General features: G+C 33.4%; 4 protein-coding genes across 5 annotated transcripts in view; 2 read left to right on the forward strand and 2 right to left on the reverse strand.

Moving 5' to 3' along the window:
• Vps26 (vacuolar protein sorting 26) overlaps positions 1 to 18,510 on the forward strand; it is an 83,861-nt gene that overhangs the window by 40,644 nt on the left and 24,707 nt on the right. The window lies entirely within an intron of this gene.
• Positions 4,616 to 6,639, reverse strand: LOC143898855 (uncharacterized). Its single transcript, XM_077408639.1, has 4 exons — positions 6,528 to 6,639; positions 6,423 to 6,433; positions 6,123 to 6,190; positions 4,616 to 5,413 (listed from the first exon to the last, which is right to left on the reverse strand). Exons 1-4 carry the CDS (start codon positions 6,637 to 6,639, stop codon positions 4,687 to 4,689), a joined length of 918 nt encoding a protein of 305 aa, XP_077264765.1. The 3' UTR covers positions 4,616 to 4,686.
• LOC143898798 (uncharacterized) lies at positions 7,785 to 8,807 on the forward strand. Its single transcript, XM_077408520.1, has 3 exons — positions 7,785 to 8,068; positions 8,382 to 8,434; positions 8,527 to 8,807. The coding sequence occupies exons 1-3, from the start codon at positions 8,051 to 8,053 to the stop codon at positions 8,663 to 8,665; spliced, it is 210 nt and encodes a 69-aa protein (XP_077264646.1). The 5' UTR covers positions 7,785 to 8,050; the 3' UTR covers positions 8,666 to 8,807.
• LOC143898856 (uncharacterized) lies at positions 11,830 to 17,159 on the reverse strand. The gene is made up of 3 exons (XM_077408640.1): positions 16,876 to 17,159; positions 16,141 to 16,196; positions 11,830 to 15,877 (listed from the first exon to the last, which is right to left on the reverse strand). The coding sequence occupies exons 1-3, from the start codon at positions 16,897 to 16,899 to the stop codon at positions 13,150 to 13,152; spliced, it is 2,808 nt and encodes a 935-aa protein (XP_077264766.1). The 5' UTR covers positions 16,900 to 17,159; the 3' UTR covers positions 11,830 to 13,149.

Genomic DNA, 18,510 nt, shown 5'->3' on the forward strand with positions numbered 1-18,510 from the left:
ATTCCTCATATTCCGGAAATAATCTTAAAAAATTTTAATTTTTTTTGAAACATAAGGGAAAAAAAACGTATTAACTAGTTCATTAAATTAAAAGAAAAATTAAAAAGATGCTAAATTCACGTGAAAAAATTATTATTTAAAACAATATTTTTTTAATACACCAAATAATTTAAAAATTGTGTAGCTGAATAACTTAGAAATATTACAGAAATTGTTTGCTGTACAAAATTTAAAAATATTACTAAATAGAGAATAAATGTAACCAAAAAATATTACAGTAAGAATATGTTACGATTTTATTTATACACTGTTGGAAAATTTGTGTTAAATATAACATAAATCACATGTTCAAAACGGTTCACTCAAATTTTTGTGTTAATTTAACATAATATGGATGTGTTAAGTGATAACACTGATATTATGTTAAAATATTTCAACAGAAAAGAAATGTAATTCTGATCGTAATTTGAAGTTAATTATGTGTACAATTAACATAACTTTTATGTTGAAGTTGAGATTGTAAGATAAAATCAACACTCTATTTCTGTAAATTTTTATTTCTACTTCTTTCATAGAGTAAAATCATCAACATTCTTTTTCTGTAAATTTTAACACATTTAATAAATACGTTCAAATTGTGTTACTTTAACATATTTTTTAAGTTATTTTAATTATTTTACATTTTGAATTTGTAAAATTCAATTAACATAGCAGGCATATGTTAAATCTACACACGTATGTGTTGATTATTTTACACAAAAATTTTAACAAGGACTTTTTTAGAAAAAATATATCTATAAATAAAATCGTAACATATTCTTATTGTAATATTTTTTGGTTACATTTATTCTCTACTTAGTAATATTTTTAAATCTACTTTGTATAGCACAAACAATTTCTGTAATATTTCTAAGTTATTCAGCTATACAATAGCTGAAACAAAGTAATAATATAATTAAGTAATGGTATCGTAAGTTGCGTCCATTATTCGAGGATTTCAAAGGAAATAATAACACATTGTAATTTACATAAATCCTTTATTTGTCATGTCTTTATTTATGCTGTCATTTCGACACTGAATTTGACGAGCACATATTCGAAGAAAAGAGGATTAAATTCGCTAGGGGTGAGAAAGGGTCTCTACAAGTTGATCTGTTTTCACGAGATAAAATTTTGGTTCAAAATATAAACTAATATATTATTTATAGTTAAGAAAAGTTAGCCAAAGTCAAGTTTAGCCAAAATGCATTTCATCGCAATGATATCTGGTAAGAACAACCTTATAAAAAAATAAGGTTGCTGAATAGTAAAAAAATGAGAGAATCTGTATCAAATTCTAATAGTATTTTTTCCTCATGGAGAAAACTTTGTTTTCATAAAAATAATTTTTTTTTTAGTTTTCTTTGCCAATGTGTTTAGAATGTTCTAAAACGTCGAAAAATCACATTTTTACAAAATGTCCGTGTGGGTGCATGCGTGCGTGCGTGTGCGTGCGTGCGTGTGTGCGTGTGTCCGTGCATACGTGCGTACGTGCGTGCGTGCGTGCGCGTGTGCGCGCGTTTGGATTTTGATGTCCGTAGTTGCTCTAAAGGCCGGTTTACACACACAATGATTAGTGGCGCCAACTGACTGGCATTCATTGGCGCCAGAACCAACTGGCAAACTCACAAGTGTTTACACAGTGATTGGCGTATAATATGGAAAATATTTAACATTTATTAAACACACAGTAAATGACAACAACCATATAACCTCAAATTTTGAGGTTATATGCTTTGGCCAATAACCGCCAGTAAACGCCACATTACTAGCGCCAGTTTGCATCAAGTGTTTACACTTGCATTTTTACTGGCATTAGTCGACTGGTGCGGCCTGGCGCCACCAATCATTGCGTGTGAAAACCGGCCTTATAGCGTTTTTCATTGGCAGAACTGGTGCGCACTCAGTGCACATTAAGGCCGTTGTACACTGATTTAATCTCTAATATTTAAAGTAAAATGCAAATATTTTGACTGATAAAATACCTAGTACATATTTTACCAAATAGTGCAATAAAGAATATTGAGGATTTCATGATTTAACCCGTTTATTAAACATACACATTACGTTGATTTGTGTACAACGGCTTTAATGTGCACTGAGTGCGCACCAGTTCTGCCAAAGAAAAACGCTATTAACTTTCGCAAATTTTGAGATATCAGGCTCAATAATAGAGTATTATTAAAGGAAAGTTGGTATTGTATTTGGCGATGATTGGTAAAGGGACTTTTTCTTTATAAAATTTTGAATAAAAAAAACAAGACTCAAAGGATTAAAAATTAATTAAAATATTAAGAGCGTAGAGTCATAACAAAGATGTCAGTGTTAATAGTTTTATATTATAGTTATCTACAGACGTTTCAGTCCATCATGGGATTATCTTCAGTGTCTAATACATTTGTCGGTCAATTCGATCGCAGAGTTACAATATTAACGCATAAGTTAACAAATATATATGTTGTAAGTGGACGGCACTGTAAAAAATATATAAAGATTTTAAGTCTCTTTTTTGAGTCAAAACAAAGTAAGAAATCAACCTGAATACGTACGTGTATGTATTTTTCTTATCCCGTGAGCTATATTGTAAGAAAACATTTTTAGTTAAAATACCTATGTGACAAACTGTTCGACCACGAGAGAACGTTACCGTATATATAGACAGAAAGGAAATGGAAGGGGGAATGGATAAAGGTGGAAACAAAATAGGATTAAAGAGGGGCTAACAAATTCAGGTCAGGAAGATAATCTTCTGAAAGAAATTTCGTATCATTTTGTTTGTTTAAAGGAGATGACTGTCGTTTGATGTATACCATCTCTGATATTAGTCTCTTACGGTGGGATGGTTCTTTGTCTAAGATCTCAACATTATCTCAATCTATCTCGTGGTTAAAATTTTTAATTTTTTGAGAAATGTCCGTGGTTGCTCTAACTTCCGTAAATTTTGAGATATCGGGCTATTTCTAATTTTATTACATTCTTCAGTCTTTTCTACCCCTATTTCATATATAATTCTTTAAGATTTGGTTGATTAGATCCAGCTTTATCGCGATCAAAGATCCATATGCGAAGTCCATATATGGACCATGTAGCCTAAACTCCCAAAGTCAACATCAATTTGACATTGCGTCAATTGTAAAACTCCACTTGCGCTACTAAGTTGACCCTTTTTTAATTCATAAAAAGGTTAAATTTAAAATTTTAAAAAGTGTGCAAATTAGAAACTTGCACATTGCTTTCTCATCATTACAGATCGCTACCATTGCTCCTATTTTATTTCGCTCATAAAGCTTATCTCTATGAGGAAGCCTAACTAATAAATACTAATAATTATGCATCAAATAAAATACAAGCTTCCTCATAAGAGCAAAATAAAATAGGAGCAATGATAGCGATCTGTAATGATGAGGAAGCAATGTGCAAGTTTCTAATTTGTACACTTTTTTAGGTTGCTGTTTTATTTGAATATACTGATTTATTTAAAGTTATTAAATCAGTACGAAAATAAAGCAATAATTGAGCAACGTTAAAATAGAATAATTTAAAATCTAACAAAAATCCGTCCGTTTTTTTATAGTCAGTTGTGTTTCTATTCATCTTTTGAATGCTTCGAAGTACGACGGATTGCATATTGCCAGGCTGCATTAGGTTTATTATTTAATATATTGAAAACAAGCATATATATGTTCGCACTTCTAGATGCTTAATCTAAAAATCTGAATGACATCTATCCTAAAGAGAATTTTAAAAAATTCAAGAAATTATACAATTATCTAATACAAAATTAGAAATATAGCTCAAAAATACCAGAGATACTAAATAGCAAACATTTAAAATAACACGTACAGATATTTAAAGCAAGATGATATATATAAAAGAAATAATTTCACAATTTCGATCAAGTTTTTTAATCTTGTCCACGATCGCGATCCGGATATCTTTCTTGCATGAAAGGCAAGGAGGTAGAACGTGAAAACGGTGAATGCAATAATAAACAGGTTGCTCATTACTATAATATAGTAATAGTATGTTATAACCGCAAATAAATGGTACTTTCACAAACAAGGATTTCATTGCTGTGTCAACCCCTATCATCAGTTTCTTGAGACGCTTAAGGCGAAGTGTATCTTGTATCTCTTCACGATAATTATTATTTATTAACAGTGTTTCAAGCTGCAATATTATTATCTCTATAACACACAAATTATTACACCTCTTTATCGTTTCTAATACGTATCTCGTGAATATCTAGATTATTAGACATATAACATTATTTATGTCTAATAGTATGTCCAATATAATAGTTTAATTTTAATTTATTATAATTTACTATTTATTACTATTTTTAGCTTAATACATCTCTATATTTATATATTACAATCTTCGTTCAATACACGCATAGAAATATTTACTTCATTAATACGCACTCTTTATTATTATAGTATTTAGCTTAACTTTTGTTTATTTTTGGTCGGATATTCAACGCAGTTACGGCGATAAGTGAAAGAACTTTCAATTTTTTCGGTAATAAGACTAATTTTTTTAAATATCTGAATTTGCCATTATATTATTTTTCATTTTCCAATACCTTTTCCAATACCTCTCGCTGAGGAACGCAGAGTTAATGTCTATCATTGGCACGATTTATTTTTATATTCCTTCTATGCTTTTCGACCGCACAAAAATTCTAGGGGACACGCGCTTCTCCGCTTTGTTATTGTGCTGGTATTCCGAATCATCGACGAAGTAACGTCCTGCATGGGTTTTCTCCTTCGACTCGTTTTTATACTCTTCAACGGAGTGATCACTCTCTTCGTGCTTGTCGTCGTAAAATTTCGTGACGTCGCCCGAATAAACGTGTCCACTAGCGGACTCGCCTCCCTTATGATAACCTTCCTCGTGCGTGTGCATATAGGGTCCGACGTCGTTATTATCTATTTCCTTAACATCCTCCTTCACTGCGTACTGAGGCGGATACGAGTACCCCATCATGTCGCCGTGTTTTCCCTTCAAGTAATCGGGTTTATCGTCGTATTGCATGGGCATGTAAGAATCTCTGTGATACTCAGCGAAAGGGTTGTTGTTTTTGTGAGCTACCTCTTTGTGGACGTCGTCGTCCTTGTGATCCTTTTGCTTCTTGTGCAAATCATTGCCCGATTTATCGTCGTAATCGCCTTGATAGCCGTAATGACTCCAGGAACTCCAATCTTCGTGATGCGTTTCCTTGTGATGGGTCTTCTTCTTCTTCGGCGCTTCTTCCTTGGGCTTGGACTTCTTCGGTGGCGCCGAAATATCCGGCTTGTGAATGTGTATGAATACCGTTTTTGTATGAATCTGATGTTTTATTATTTCGGGCACGTGAATCTTGAAGTGCACGCTGTTAAAGAGAAATATATGGAAATAGATAAAATAAATTCAAGGACCAGCGAAAAAGCTACAAATATAGGGGTGAACAGTACAGTTGTTGGCCACTGTACAATGATTGGCCACATCTTAAAAAATTAAAGATTATAAAGAAATACTATTACTAAAGAAATACCAAAGAAATTACTAAAGAAATACTAAATGTTTTTATTTTGTAATTATAAATACAAAAATATTCTTTTTTTTATAATTAAAAACATTTTAATAGTATTTTTTTAAAATCTTTAATTTTTTTACATGTGACCAATCATTGTAAAGTAGCCAAAAACTGCACTGTCTACCCTTATGCTGCTACTGTACTTAAATAGATCATTGCTTTACTTTGATATAAAATTAGTTAGAGAGGGGTATAAAAGAACGCATAATATATATATATATATATATATATATATATATATATATATATATATAAAATAAATATATAAGAGAGCAATATTAATAAGACAATGTAATGTGAGTAAGAATAGGTGTACTTATTCATCCTTTAATTTGCCAACAAGTGAGAACGAGAGTAAGATTGGGCTATAATTTTCTATGTAAGAAAGCGTAAACCTCCGTGATCACGTTTAATGCCAAGCATCTCTCAAAGTAATTCACAACTGCGTATGAAATAGATTAAATTACCTAATAACATAGTACCGTATTATACAGATTATACTCACTGCTCCTTGGCGCTTCCGCTGTTCAACACTCCGTTCGACAGAATGAAAAGTAGACTGATAACGATCCTCTGAAATTCAAAGTCGCGGTCGTTACACTTGGATCATCCGTACATGCTTTCTAAATTAATCGGCAATATTTATGCTGTCCATAATTCCGTTATATCGATATCTGATGAGATCTCTCGCTGATTTAAATTCCATTTGCAAGAACGATGCACATCTTATAACGATGTAATATTTAAATCACTAATTACGGTACTTGAAAGCCCCGCGTGTTCAATGTGTTTTGAAATTTCTCACTTGTATCTTTTCTATTTTTAAATATTCGTAACGTATTATATATAAACTTTTAATATAAATCGTTTACTAATATCGTTCACTTTGATATTCTATCAATGTTATTACCATGATTTATTGTATCGTCGTAATTGTGATCGCAAACGCGATTGCTGGCAGTCAATTGTTGTATGATGTCAATTGACGATGAATCGCCATTTATATTCCATCTTCTTTTCATTGAAGCGAATCTTGTGAAGCGACACCGTGAATACCGTGCAATTCACGGCTGATGATCACTTTCGCTGTATCTTTCCGGTGATATGCTTCATCTGTCGAACCGTAACTGATGTTGTGGCTTTAGAAATTACAGGGTCGATAAACCATGAAGACAGTCCAGCCAAGTTCAGTGTCACGGCAAAATTATCTGTTTTCCCTGATATTTCATACTATATCGAGAAAATAACCGTACCATTTCTTAATACCATTTCTTAATTTGTCGATGTATTTCTTGATATTTTTAAATTTTAATAAACGCAAGGAACTTTAATTTATTATTATAAAATAATTAAAAATTAGAATAATATTATCTCTCATTGCAATTGCAATTTCGGACGACAATAATGCGAGTAAAAAGAAAAAAACTAAATCTCTCTCTCATATTTTTTTATTTCTCTTTCTCGTTCGATGTCTCGAAAACAATCGATCATACGTAAAAATGTCATACGACATAATTTGTAAAGCGTAAAAAAAGGTTTAAAATGAGCTCCGATTCGACCTTGTAACTTTATTAGAAACCGAGTTATCGCGGAAAAACCATTTTTTTACATTTTTTACTCCCGTAAAAAAAGCAAGCGAGAAACAGAGGTCGAAAACTTGAGATTAAGCTTTTCTTGAGCCCCCCAACACCCCCCAAAAGAAAAATCCTGGGTCAGAATTATGTCTTTTATAATCCGTTTTTTTGTACATAGTGACTGGACTATTATAGGATCCTATGTATTTCGTACTTTCTGTATCGTATATCTCTAATATTTATGTAAGATTTATTAGTATAATGCTGTACTTGAGACTGCGTTTCAAGAATGTAAGTAACGACGCGTGGTTTGCTAGGGCGAAGTGCAAGTTATATACAATAATAAATAATTTTTAAAGAAATATATTGTAATAATATTGTAGTTAATATTCAGTAAAATGTATTCAGTGGTAGAAATTCAAATAAATTATAGCATGTATATATATATATATATATATGTGAATATAAATATTTAATATATACATGTATATATATATATATATATATATATATATATATGTATATATATATTTATTAAATAAAAATTTTATAATAAGAAATCTTATAAAGCTTCTGACCTAATTTCGCTTTTTCACATATAAATGTGTAGAAATCATAAGGACGAATCTGGTGTAAAAACATTGTTTCATGATATTTTAGAGCGATAACTATAACAAGTGATAGTGATGAATGCATGTTGGGCGGAGTTTCATGGAATATTTTGTCTAGAGATTCACCTCGCTAGTTACTGGTTGCGCTATATAAACGTTCGCTTTTTAGCTACGCGCCGCTCAGAACGTATCTCTCAATTGAGCAAAGTGTTTCGAGAAGAACCTTACCGAATCGTGAGGTTTCCACAATGAGAAACAAATACCTGGTAAGATATATTTATTACAACACCACATTTAAATTTTAGATTAAACTTTGTATTTAATTGAAAGTGTAATTTAATCTTATTTTACTTTAATTTAATGTTAAATTTAATATTCAATTTCTAATTGAACTCATTTAATAATGTTTGCAATAATATTTGATATTTTATACTTTATAGTTTGACGTTTAATTTTACAATTAATTCTTTTTTAATATTATTTTTTCAATTCAGAAGAGTTTGTATAATAGCAAAATAATGCACCACACATATTAATAATATTATATATTAATAATTTAAATTTTTGTTTGTTTTACAGTACAGTATTTTGTTCTTAATAACCTTTGCATTGATACATCAATCGATCGAATCGTAAGTATTTACAGTCAAGTATGTATGTACATATAAACAAATATGACAAACAAACATACTTGTAAAAATGTTATATTTGTTTTTTCCTTTAGGAAGAAAGTGGTAATACATGTCCCCTATCAAGTAAAGAATGTGAAACATACGCACACGATCTACAAGATAGTTGATACACATCATCATCACGGAAAAAAGAAAAGTGATGAAGAATACTACGAAGATGATTATTATTAAAAATGTGTATTATGTTATAGATTATAACACATTGTAGTAGTAATAATTCATGCATCAGCATAACAAATCCAAAGAACAGAATAAATTTTAATTAAGTACAATGCATCTAGCGGCTTTCTGTCATTTTCTATCGTGTAGTATAGCGACGTTACTATGTTTTGTAAATAAATGACTTGTAAATTCAAGATTACTTTTTATTATTTTCCCAACAAATACAAAATTGAGATTATTCTTAATATTCAAATTAACTCGGCACTTTTTTGAGTCTGAAAAATAAAAGATAATTATCTTTAACAAAGATAAATTCAAAATTGTTAAAAAAAAATGTAAATTCCATTTCCATTCTTTCAAAAATTTATATTTACCATTTTTTTAAATTATTAATGTAATCTTAGATTGTTTTTAAGCATTTGTTTTACACATATTTATGATATTTCTGTAATTTAACAATAATAATAAGTGAAACAGGACTGATATAATATACCATCAATTTAGAGAAAATGTATAATCCATTTGCGGTCAGGACTGGATCTTGGTAGCTTAATAATACTATTTGTATGAATTTTGCATACAATTCTTCGCCCTTGCACAAAAAATGAGAGAATCTTAATTTTATTAATATATTATTTATTTTTATTCCCGATTGCTTGTAAAGCTACATTCTGATTATTATGTAGATTCGAAAAGAAAGACAAAATGTGTGTACAGTGTAAGAGCGCAGTAGAGTATATATATTACATATGTTAAGGAAGTGGCTAGAGCTGATATGCAAATAAATAAATTTATAGGTAAAGAAGAGAAAGGTTTAGAAGTAATAAAAAAGATAGAAAATAAAAGAGAAAGGATAATAGAGATAAAGTAGGATATTAGAATGTATGGAGACGGATATGAAGATAAATCTAATTAATCAAAACGAGTTACAAAGGAGAAAGATTTAAAGCATGGCAATGGAATATTATATGTATAGAGTTAGGCTAGACGCATACTGTTGACTACATATCGACTAAACTGTTTAGTCGATGTGTCGAGCAGCACCAACAATTTCTTATTAACTTATCAACAATTTAATCGAGAACTATATTATTACAGAATAAGTGTATTCAGTTTTAACGAGCTTCTCGTGTTAATTGGCCTTTGTATTAGAAAATATGATACAATTTTTATCAATAACAGACTTCATACTCTGGCATAGTAACATGGTCGATGATAGTCGATTGGCACTTTTAGTCAAAAAATCATCCAACTGTCGTTTGACTTTTCAGTAGAGTCGATATCAAATCGACAAGAATGTGCGCACTCTAATATAAGCTTTTTAATGATTGATTAAACTGTCAATCGACAAAAAGTCGATAGAATGCGCCTAGCTTAAATCTTAGAATAAGATGAAAATATATAGTTTATAGTTTATAGTTTATATAATTTATTATTTATTATTTATTATTTATTATTTATTATTTATTATTTATTATTTATTATTTATTATTTATTATTTATTATTTATTATTTATTATTTATTATTTATATTATTTATTATTTAATTTATAATTTAGTTACGCTGAGGCAGAGTCATACAGTATAAATTTATGAAATTATAAATACAATATACTTTATTGTTGTGTGTGTGTGCGTGCGTGCGTGCGTGCGTGCGTGCGTGCGTGCGTGCGTGCGTGCGTGCGTGCGTGCGTGCGTGCGTGCGTGCGTGCGTGTGTGTGTGTGTGTGTGTGTGTAGGTAACTCTAACCTGGGGACCATTCTCAGCCGCAAAGCAAGAGAGAATTAGGAGAAAAAAAAATAAACAAAAAATATTATATAAATGCAAATTTCATCAATTTTATTAAACAACTTAGCGGTGAATTATGTATCGAAGCAACGTATACTCTCCTCTTCGAATCCTAACATTTTGAAGACATGCAAACGCGATCATGCACATGCGAAGCAGCAAGTCGATCCATCTAATCACATGCGTATGAGAGTCACTTAAAAGTGAAATCGGCGTGGCGCTAAAAAGCACAAGAAATTCCGCCTACACACATGTATATATTGTACAAACGGTATATGTTTCTGCGATAGCAGAACGCTTGCGTTTTCCAGCGTTCGAAGAAAAAGAAAAGGAAGAAAAGACCGCCGCGGCGTGACCGCCTCGGCGATCCTGATGGTCATAATAGCCGACCACGTTGATTTCACGGCCACGTTAATCTGTAGCGGATGGAAAACCGTTCGGTGATCGATGCAAGGGCCGTGACCGTTACTTGGAAAGTGCACATTATCGCGTTTTTCCCACTCGTCACTCGCTTCTTTTCTTTTGTCGAAACACATGTCTCGCTGTTGATGAGCAATTAGTGAAAAGTCACAATTATCGTAGAAATTATAACGGTTATAATTACATTCCGTTTCCTTCTTTTAGTTACCTTTCTTATACGTTATCGATTTTTAATTTGTGGAACTGAGAAAATCTCTTCTGTTTAGTTTGTCATATTTTAATCGTATATCTATATAATAACTGCAAGTATGTTAATTAAACCTATATGTTACTCGTATTATTCGGTAAAGCAAGTTCGTAAGAAATACAAATTTTATAGAAAAGATAAGTCTTAGTGATCTGAAAAGTTATTGCCGAGCTGAATAAAATATGATAAATTGGTCATTTTTTCGAATTTTTTAAACGGTTTTCACTTTCGTGATAATATTCTCACCAAACTATTATGTTCTAAATTGCTAATTCTACTTTCTTCAAGAAGGTGCTAATACAAATACATTTATGTTAAATTGTATTATAAATGTATCTAAAACGCACATCAAAAACTTTCTAATACTGCACACGTTATCTTAAGTGGATCCCTAATTGTAGTTTAACAATAATAACACCCACATTGTCCATATCGCTTTCCCATTTGTCATGCAAAATGTAACTTACCTCTATTAGAAAACGATTAGAAATTAGGACAAACCGAAAGTAAAATGTTTAATATTTATTCTTTATTTTCTTATTCATTTTTAATGAATAAGAATATCGAAGATAACTAATTTTGAAAGATAAGGTAGCGAGCACGTAGAGCTATATCTCGACCTCCTGATGCTTTAATAATTAGCGAATTAGACAGAAATAAATCAGAAATCTATTTATTTATATGTACAACTTAAAAATAGTACAACAAAAAATATACAGAACACATATATGTATAAACAAATTGATGAAGTTTTGAAAAATAATGTTTGTTAACCCTTAAATGCCCCGTGGGGTTCAGCGGACTCCAGACTCTTTAGAATGAAATGTTTTCAAATGTTCTTGCCAAAAATGGAGCTCAAGCTCCCATTGATGATAGTTGAGTGATTGACCTACCCGTTTGTACACTTAGCAGTACTCAGTTTACTTAATTTTTTATACTATGTTGAAATTGAAATTTTAATAATATAAGCATTTTATTCTCTTTTCTAAGCCTTGAACAACATTGACAAAAAATTTTCATAACTAAAGATAAAAAAATGAATAAGTAAGGAGACATTTTTCATGCTGGGGTCTTTTAGACTCCTCATGTCATTTACGAGATTCTTGAGAGGTGTGGCATTTAAGGGTTAACAATGTTGTTAATTTGTATATATGATGACTCAAAACTATGGCTATGACTATGCCTTTTATATATAAAGATTCGGTTACTATATTTTAGTTTTTATTTCTATTTTGATTCAAATCTTCTTCGTCACACAAGAATATTGAGCAGAAGAGATTCGAATTGGTAACGAAATCTTTAACTATTGTTTTAACTTCAAGTAAAGTTTATAAAATTTTAATTAGTTGGCAAAATATTTAATTAATTTGTATAAGAAGAGAGATCATTTTCTCAATTTAACCAAAGAATTCATTTTAAAAAATGACAATTATTTTGAGACAATCTGCATTCTATGTACCATGTAAATGCATGAAAACACGGTAAGTAACGCATATAATTCTCAAACAATAACGAGATTTCTTGACAAATGCAAATATTAATGTACCTCTTGTATCTTCAAGTTCACATATAAAATGAACACGAAACCACTTTTGTTTCGCAAATAATCAGTACGCAAAAATCCATTTCCCTAAAAAATAATTATCCTTATATAGTTACCCTGTAAAATATTTTTTTTAGATTCCACGAATATCTCGAAGATAACTAATTTTGAAAGATAAGGTAGCGAGCACGTAGAGCTATATCTCGACCTCCTGATGCATATTATAGATTATCTTAATTGATTGTATCTGCTGTACGGGATATAAACACATATACGTATCAATACATATGGTAACGCATGCAAATACACGTGCGGATGACTGTTTCAATTTTTTTGCATAAAATGTAAAGGATCACAAACTATTTCGGATATCATTATACTCATCGTCGCCATGACTAACGCGCAAAATGCGTAAACATTTAAAACGCGTAAGAACGCGCGCTATTACTATATTGATTGTACCTAAAAAGAACCGCGCTATTGATAAACAAATTATCAAGTGGTGCTCGATTTTATTTTCAAAACCGCGCCCTGGAATTTCGATCGCCTCGTTGCCTTCGTCTTCTCTGTCGTGCTACTTATCGTTGGTTTCCACATCGTGCTACTCGCCACCTTCGGCCTTCTCGTAGTGGTGCTACTCAGCTCTACTTCCTTCGTCAGTACGAATGTCGGTTTTTTCATAATCGTAGGTCGCTTCGGCAGACTCTTCTTGGTATTATTTCTCGGTATGAGCGCCTTTGTGCTGCTTATCGATAATCTTTCCGTCGCGCTGCTCGCTGCCGATTTCTCTGTTATTCTACTCATCGATCCACTCGTTGTTTTATTCTCGATTAATTTCTCCGTCGTACTCTTAATCACTTTCTTAAGCGATATCGGCAGTCTCTCTGTCGTGCTAGTCGCCTCGGTCGTCATCACTAACGGCTGTGGTGGTTCTATCCAGCTGCTCTTCATGGTGGTGACATTCGGTCTCGACATTTCGACCGTGTTGCTCGCCATCGATTTTGGAGTGATCACAATCGTTTCAATATTCGCGGTCGATTGTGCTTGTCCCTCCATAATCTTGACGGCATCTTCCGGATGAGGCATCGAAACGATCGTGGGTTCCGTTTGTTCGCATCTGTCGCCCTTTTCCGAGGGCGAACATTTTGAATTTCGAGTGGACGCGACCGGACGGTTCCGGCGTCTACTATTTTGACGTTGATTCACCCTCCCTATCTCGATCGCGCCCTCGGGCGTAGTGGTTTGCGAAATCTGCATCGGGCGGTTAATTAATTGTTGTCTCGCGATGATCTCGTCGTGATTATCATTCGCGACCTTCGCCGAATTAGCGAACGCATTTTGCCAATTTGCGTCCTCGGACACGAAGCTAAGCGGCTGCCATTTCTCAGGATTGTCGTCGGAGGGATTTACCTCCACACTCTTCTGGAAATTGGACTTGCTCGTCGGAAAATTCAACTCGTTCTTCTGGAAATTCGATTCGCTCTTCTCTCGTTTCACCTTACCCCATGTTATCTGATCGATCGGCGGATGACCGTTCTGCGCGGTGTTGCGTACCAACGAGTTGCCTAACTCGTTGGCATTGGATATCGGATTATAAGGCTGTTGTTGAATCGCAGGGTGTTCGAATACTTTATTGGCCTGATTCTCCGAGCCTTTCGGAGGGTCAAGGTAATAATGTGGCGGATCTATAACGCGAAGTGCATTCTGAGAACTTGTATCGGACGCCGTTTGGACGCCGTTTTGCGGCTCGTGAGAAGTCGCGTAAGAGCCCGACGGTGGCGGAACGTTGGCCGGCTTCTCGTAAGAGCTCGTGTGGCTAGTGGGGGCACTGAAAAGATCGTTCTGCTTGACGTAAGAAGTGGGACTCGGGGCGTTGCTGAACTCGTTCTGATTCTGATAAGAGACCGGGTAAGAGCTCGGGGCGTTGCTAAACTCGTTTTGCTTCGGGTAAGTGGTCGCGTAAGTGTTCGGAATGGTGTAAGATGAATGATCGTAGTATCCTGAAGCATCTGGATTAACATTGCCGTATTGCTCGTACGAGCTCAAATGCGGACTGGGGACAGTGAGACTGTCGCTGGGCACTTTGTACGTATTTTCATAAGAGCCAGATTCGGTATGCTCCATCGCCGAGAGCGGGTACAGCGGAGCGATCTGTCGAAGGGGCAAGCGGTGGGTGCTTAGCTGATACCAAGGTTCTAAGGTATCCTTCGAGCCTTGTTCATTCTTCGTCGCATCCTTAATTATCTCCGTCACCTCTTTTACGGCTTCATCTTCCGATGGATATTGATAGTACAAGTGGTTCTTATTCGCTTCGCTCGGAGCCTCTACTTTAACAGGCAATACAGTTTCCTTAATTTTCTCAGTTTCTTTGAGATCCTCGGAAGGAGAATGCTTAATCACAGGTTTAGGTTGCGATACTCGAACTTTACCAGGGACGTGGCTGACGTTCCGAGGCAGTTGAACCGAATGATGATGATTAGAGGAACTGAACGTCACGTCACTTGAGCCGATATATGGATGATGTTTGTGCAGAAGCGTGTCGCCAGGGTCGCCGAAAGGTAGAAACGGTAATACAGAGTGTTCTTTCGATAAAATAGATTCCTCGTCGACCACAGGAACAGGTACTTGTGTCACGAAGCGCACGTTAATATGACTTGAATCGACCGGTTCCATCATACGTATATAGATCTTGCGCTTGGACCCGGGCATCTTGATGGGTCCGACTATCGGCCCCAGCTCCTTCCTGGGAGGGTCCAGCAATTGACTCAATATGTCAATGATGGAATCGAAGATATTCTTCTTCGTGACGCGAACAACGGGCTTGATATAGATTGACCCTTCGTCATGCAGTTCGGGGGGCGAGTCGTAAATGAGCTCGTGGACTTCATTGTCGTGCACCTCATAACTTGACCCGGCGATCGAGCGAACCTTCACACGTTTTATCGGACGTCTCGAGTGTTCGCGTGAGTATTGTTGTTGTTGTTGTTGTTGTTGTTGTTGTTGTTGTTGTTGTTGTTGTTGTTGTTGAGGACTAGGCTGGGACTCGTGATTCTTCTTTGGAAAAGGCTTCTGGAAAGTCTCGACTTGTCTCTGTGGTCGAGGTTTTCGCAATATAGGAAATACATCGGGATAAATCCTAGTGTTAGAATTTAACTCTTCCTTCGCCCTAACCTCGTCGAAGAATGCTTCTTCTGGCGATCTTATTCTCCTTAATCTCCTTAGCCTGGAAAAATCAGTAATATATTTGTGTTATTTGTGTATAATGAAACAAAAAGATTAAAGAACGCGATTAGAAGTAAAATACTGCTTAAGAACAAAAATACAATATTTTTATTTTATATTATGAAGTTTTATACAAAATTAAATACTCTTATTATTACATCTAATATTTAAAAAAATAAACTTCTATCAAAACAAAATAATTTTTAATATAGATATAGAGGTAATAAAAGAGAGGGTGTTGTTATCTGTCGAAAGTCTACTTACCTAGTAAAATATTGGATGTCGTCAGTGGATACTGTTGATGATAGATACGCACACACCTATATATGAGGCACATGAGCATACATGAAGAACAAAACATATTTCTAATTTGTATTATATTATATTTAATTAGGGTGGGCCGCGAAATACATAGTACGACCAGAAAGACGATGATTCTACGATTTAAAATAAGTCAAAATGCTTCAATAAATTTCTTTCGAGGCCTCGTTTCTGAGAAAATGGAAAATTGAAAGTTATAATTGATTGTGCGTGCACTTGATTGGTATGTAATTTAACGGTAAGAATTAAAAGGATACGTTAGAAACAATCCATTCTAATTCACAAAGTACAACTTTGTTACACGACAAAATTGGCCAACAATTTTCAACAATATCTCAACTAAATAAAAAATAAAAACATCGCGCATTACTTTGCGTTTGAAAGATCATTAAATATTTCATAAAAATATAATTTTATCAGTAGAGAAGCACATCGCTAACTATTTCATCGAATTAAAGACAATTAGTCAAAGATATTCTGATAAATAGCTACAATTTTTAGTTGCCCTTGTTGACGTATTCTTTATATGTTCATCATTATCGGACGATACTAGCAGAAGGTCCGGCTCGTGTTTCGACAATTCAGCAAATTCGCGCAAATTAGTCACGTTGATTGTAATTTTGTCATTCACTTTTCTCACTGCAAATATAATTATTTTTCTAAACTGTCTTCACTCACCGTAATAAGACACGTGATCCTCATATCGTTGCTCGCACGAAATATCTCGCTCACCTCACCGATCTACTGCGAAGACGACTGTTGGGCCGCAGTGTTAGCCACCTCTTTTAAAGCTTCTCCCGCAGCTATTAGAGCGGGGTCCGTGCCGAAGCAGGCTTGATAACGCCTCTTAGGTATATAATCCCGAACGCACAGCGGCTCACGAGAGCCGGGTGAGTAACGGGAGCATTTCGTTTTCTATATTTCCTTATTGTTACGGGAGATATCTATCACATAGTTTCTAAATTGGAATCTGATCGCTACACGACTATAATGTAGTATATGGCAAACGTGTTTATTATGATATCCCGAAGCAAGGTTTCTTGCGCTTGCCGCTGTCTTTCGTCCTCATAACTAATCTAAATTGGCTACAGTATATTACAAAATGTCTAAAAGAAAAAAAGTCTTTTATAAACTAATTTATACACATCGGATTTTTTATATGCAGATTGGTGGAAAAGAGTAATTAATAACTAAAATTATGTTCTTTATAAAATATCCAACATATTTATACCTAACATATGTTGCAGTATGAATGTGTTGGATATTATAAATATTATATAATTTTAATTATTAATTGCTTTTTTCCACTAATCCGCATATTAAAAAATCCGATGTGCTAATTTATTTTATAACTTTTACATATATTTTTTAATATTTTATTGGAATTGATGTTGCTCAAATAAAAAACGAAATAAATTCGACAATCGCCGATAAGAATGCCCAAGATTTTGAAATGGCACATTAATAAAATAATACTGTATTCTATTAATAATAATATAAGAGTAGATTTCTTTTATTCACGGCATTTTTTTTATTAGAACTTTTTAATAAAGAACAATGGAAATATTAATCGACTCTACTGGCCATTATAATCACCGATATAATCAGACGATACGACCACGATTTGGTTCGATTATCATTAAGTACTTTACGGCCAGAGTAGACTCGATTAATATTTCCATTGTTGTTTATTATTTGACTGACGAAATAAAAGTAATTTATTCTGTTTGAATATACACACCTTTGACTAAAATTTCGGTGTTTCCACACACACATCTTATATTATGTATTTAATAAATAATTTTACTACGCCAACCAAGATTGTGTTTCAAGTCTGACGATTTGTCCATGGTTGGAATAATATTGTTTAGTTTAATACAGGTTAAGTTAGGTTAGGTTAGGTAATATTGCGATAAATATTACCACATGCCTCAGTGGTCGAATTGGTACGATACCCATCATGGAATGAGAGAGGTTCCAGAGGTTCGAACCCTGGCTGAGATAATATTTTTCGCAATAAATTTAATAGGGAATTTGCAAAAAAAATATTACATTTTTTTGTTTGTAATTTAAATATACATTATTATAAATTTATTTACAACAAAATTTTAAATTTTAATCAATAAATAGATATTCAAAAATAAAATTAAATTTTAATAATATTTGAAATTTTCTGTGCTGTGAGAAAACGATTTTGATTGGCTGACAAGTGCATGACGTCACATTGCAATAGTCTCAACTCTCCGTCTGCTAGGCTGCGTTTGGAAACGTCACCCGAGTGCACACGAGTATACTCCCTTCTCTTTCTATCTC

The sequence above is a fragment of the Temnothorax americanus genome, unplaced genomic scaffold (genome assembly GCF_048541705.1).
Source record: "Temnothorax americanus isolate GAGA-0224 unplaced genomic scaffold, ASM4854170v1 Scaffold24, whole genome shotgun sequence".
NCBI lineage: Eukaryota > Metazoa > Arthropoda > Insecta > Hymenoptera > Formicidae > Temnothorax > Temnothorax americanus.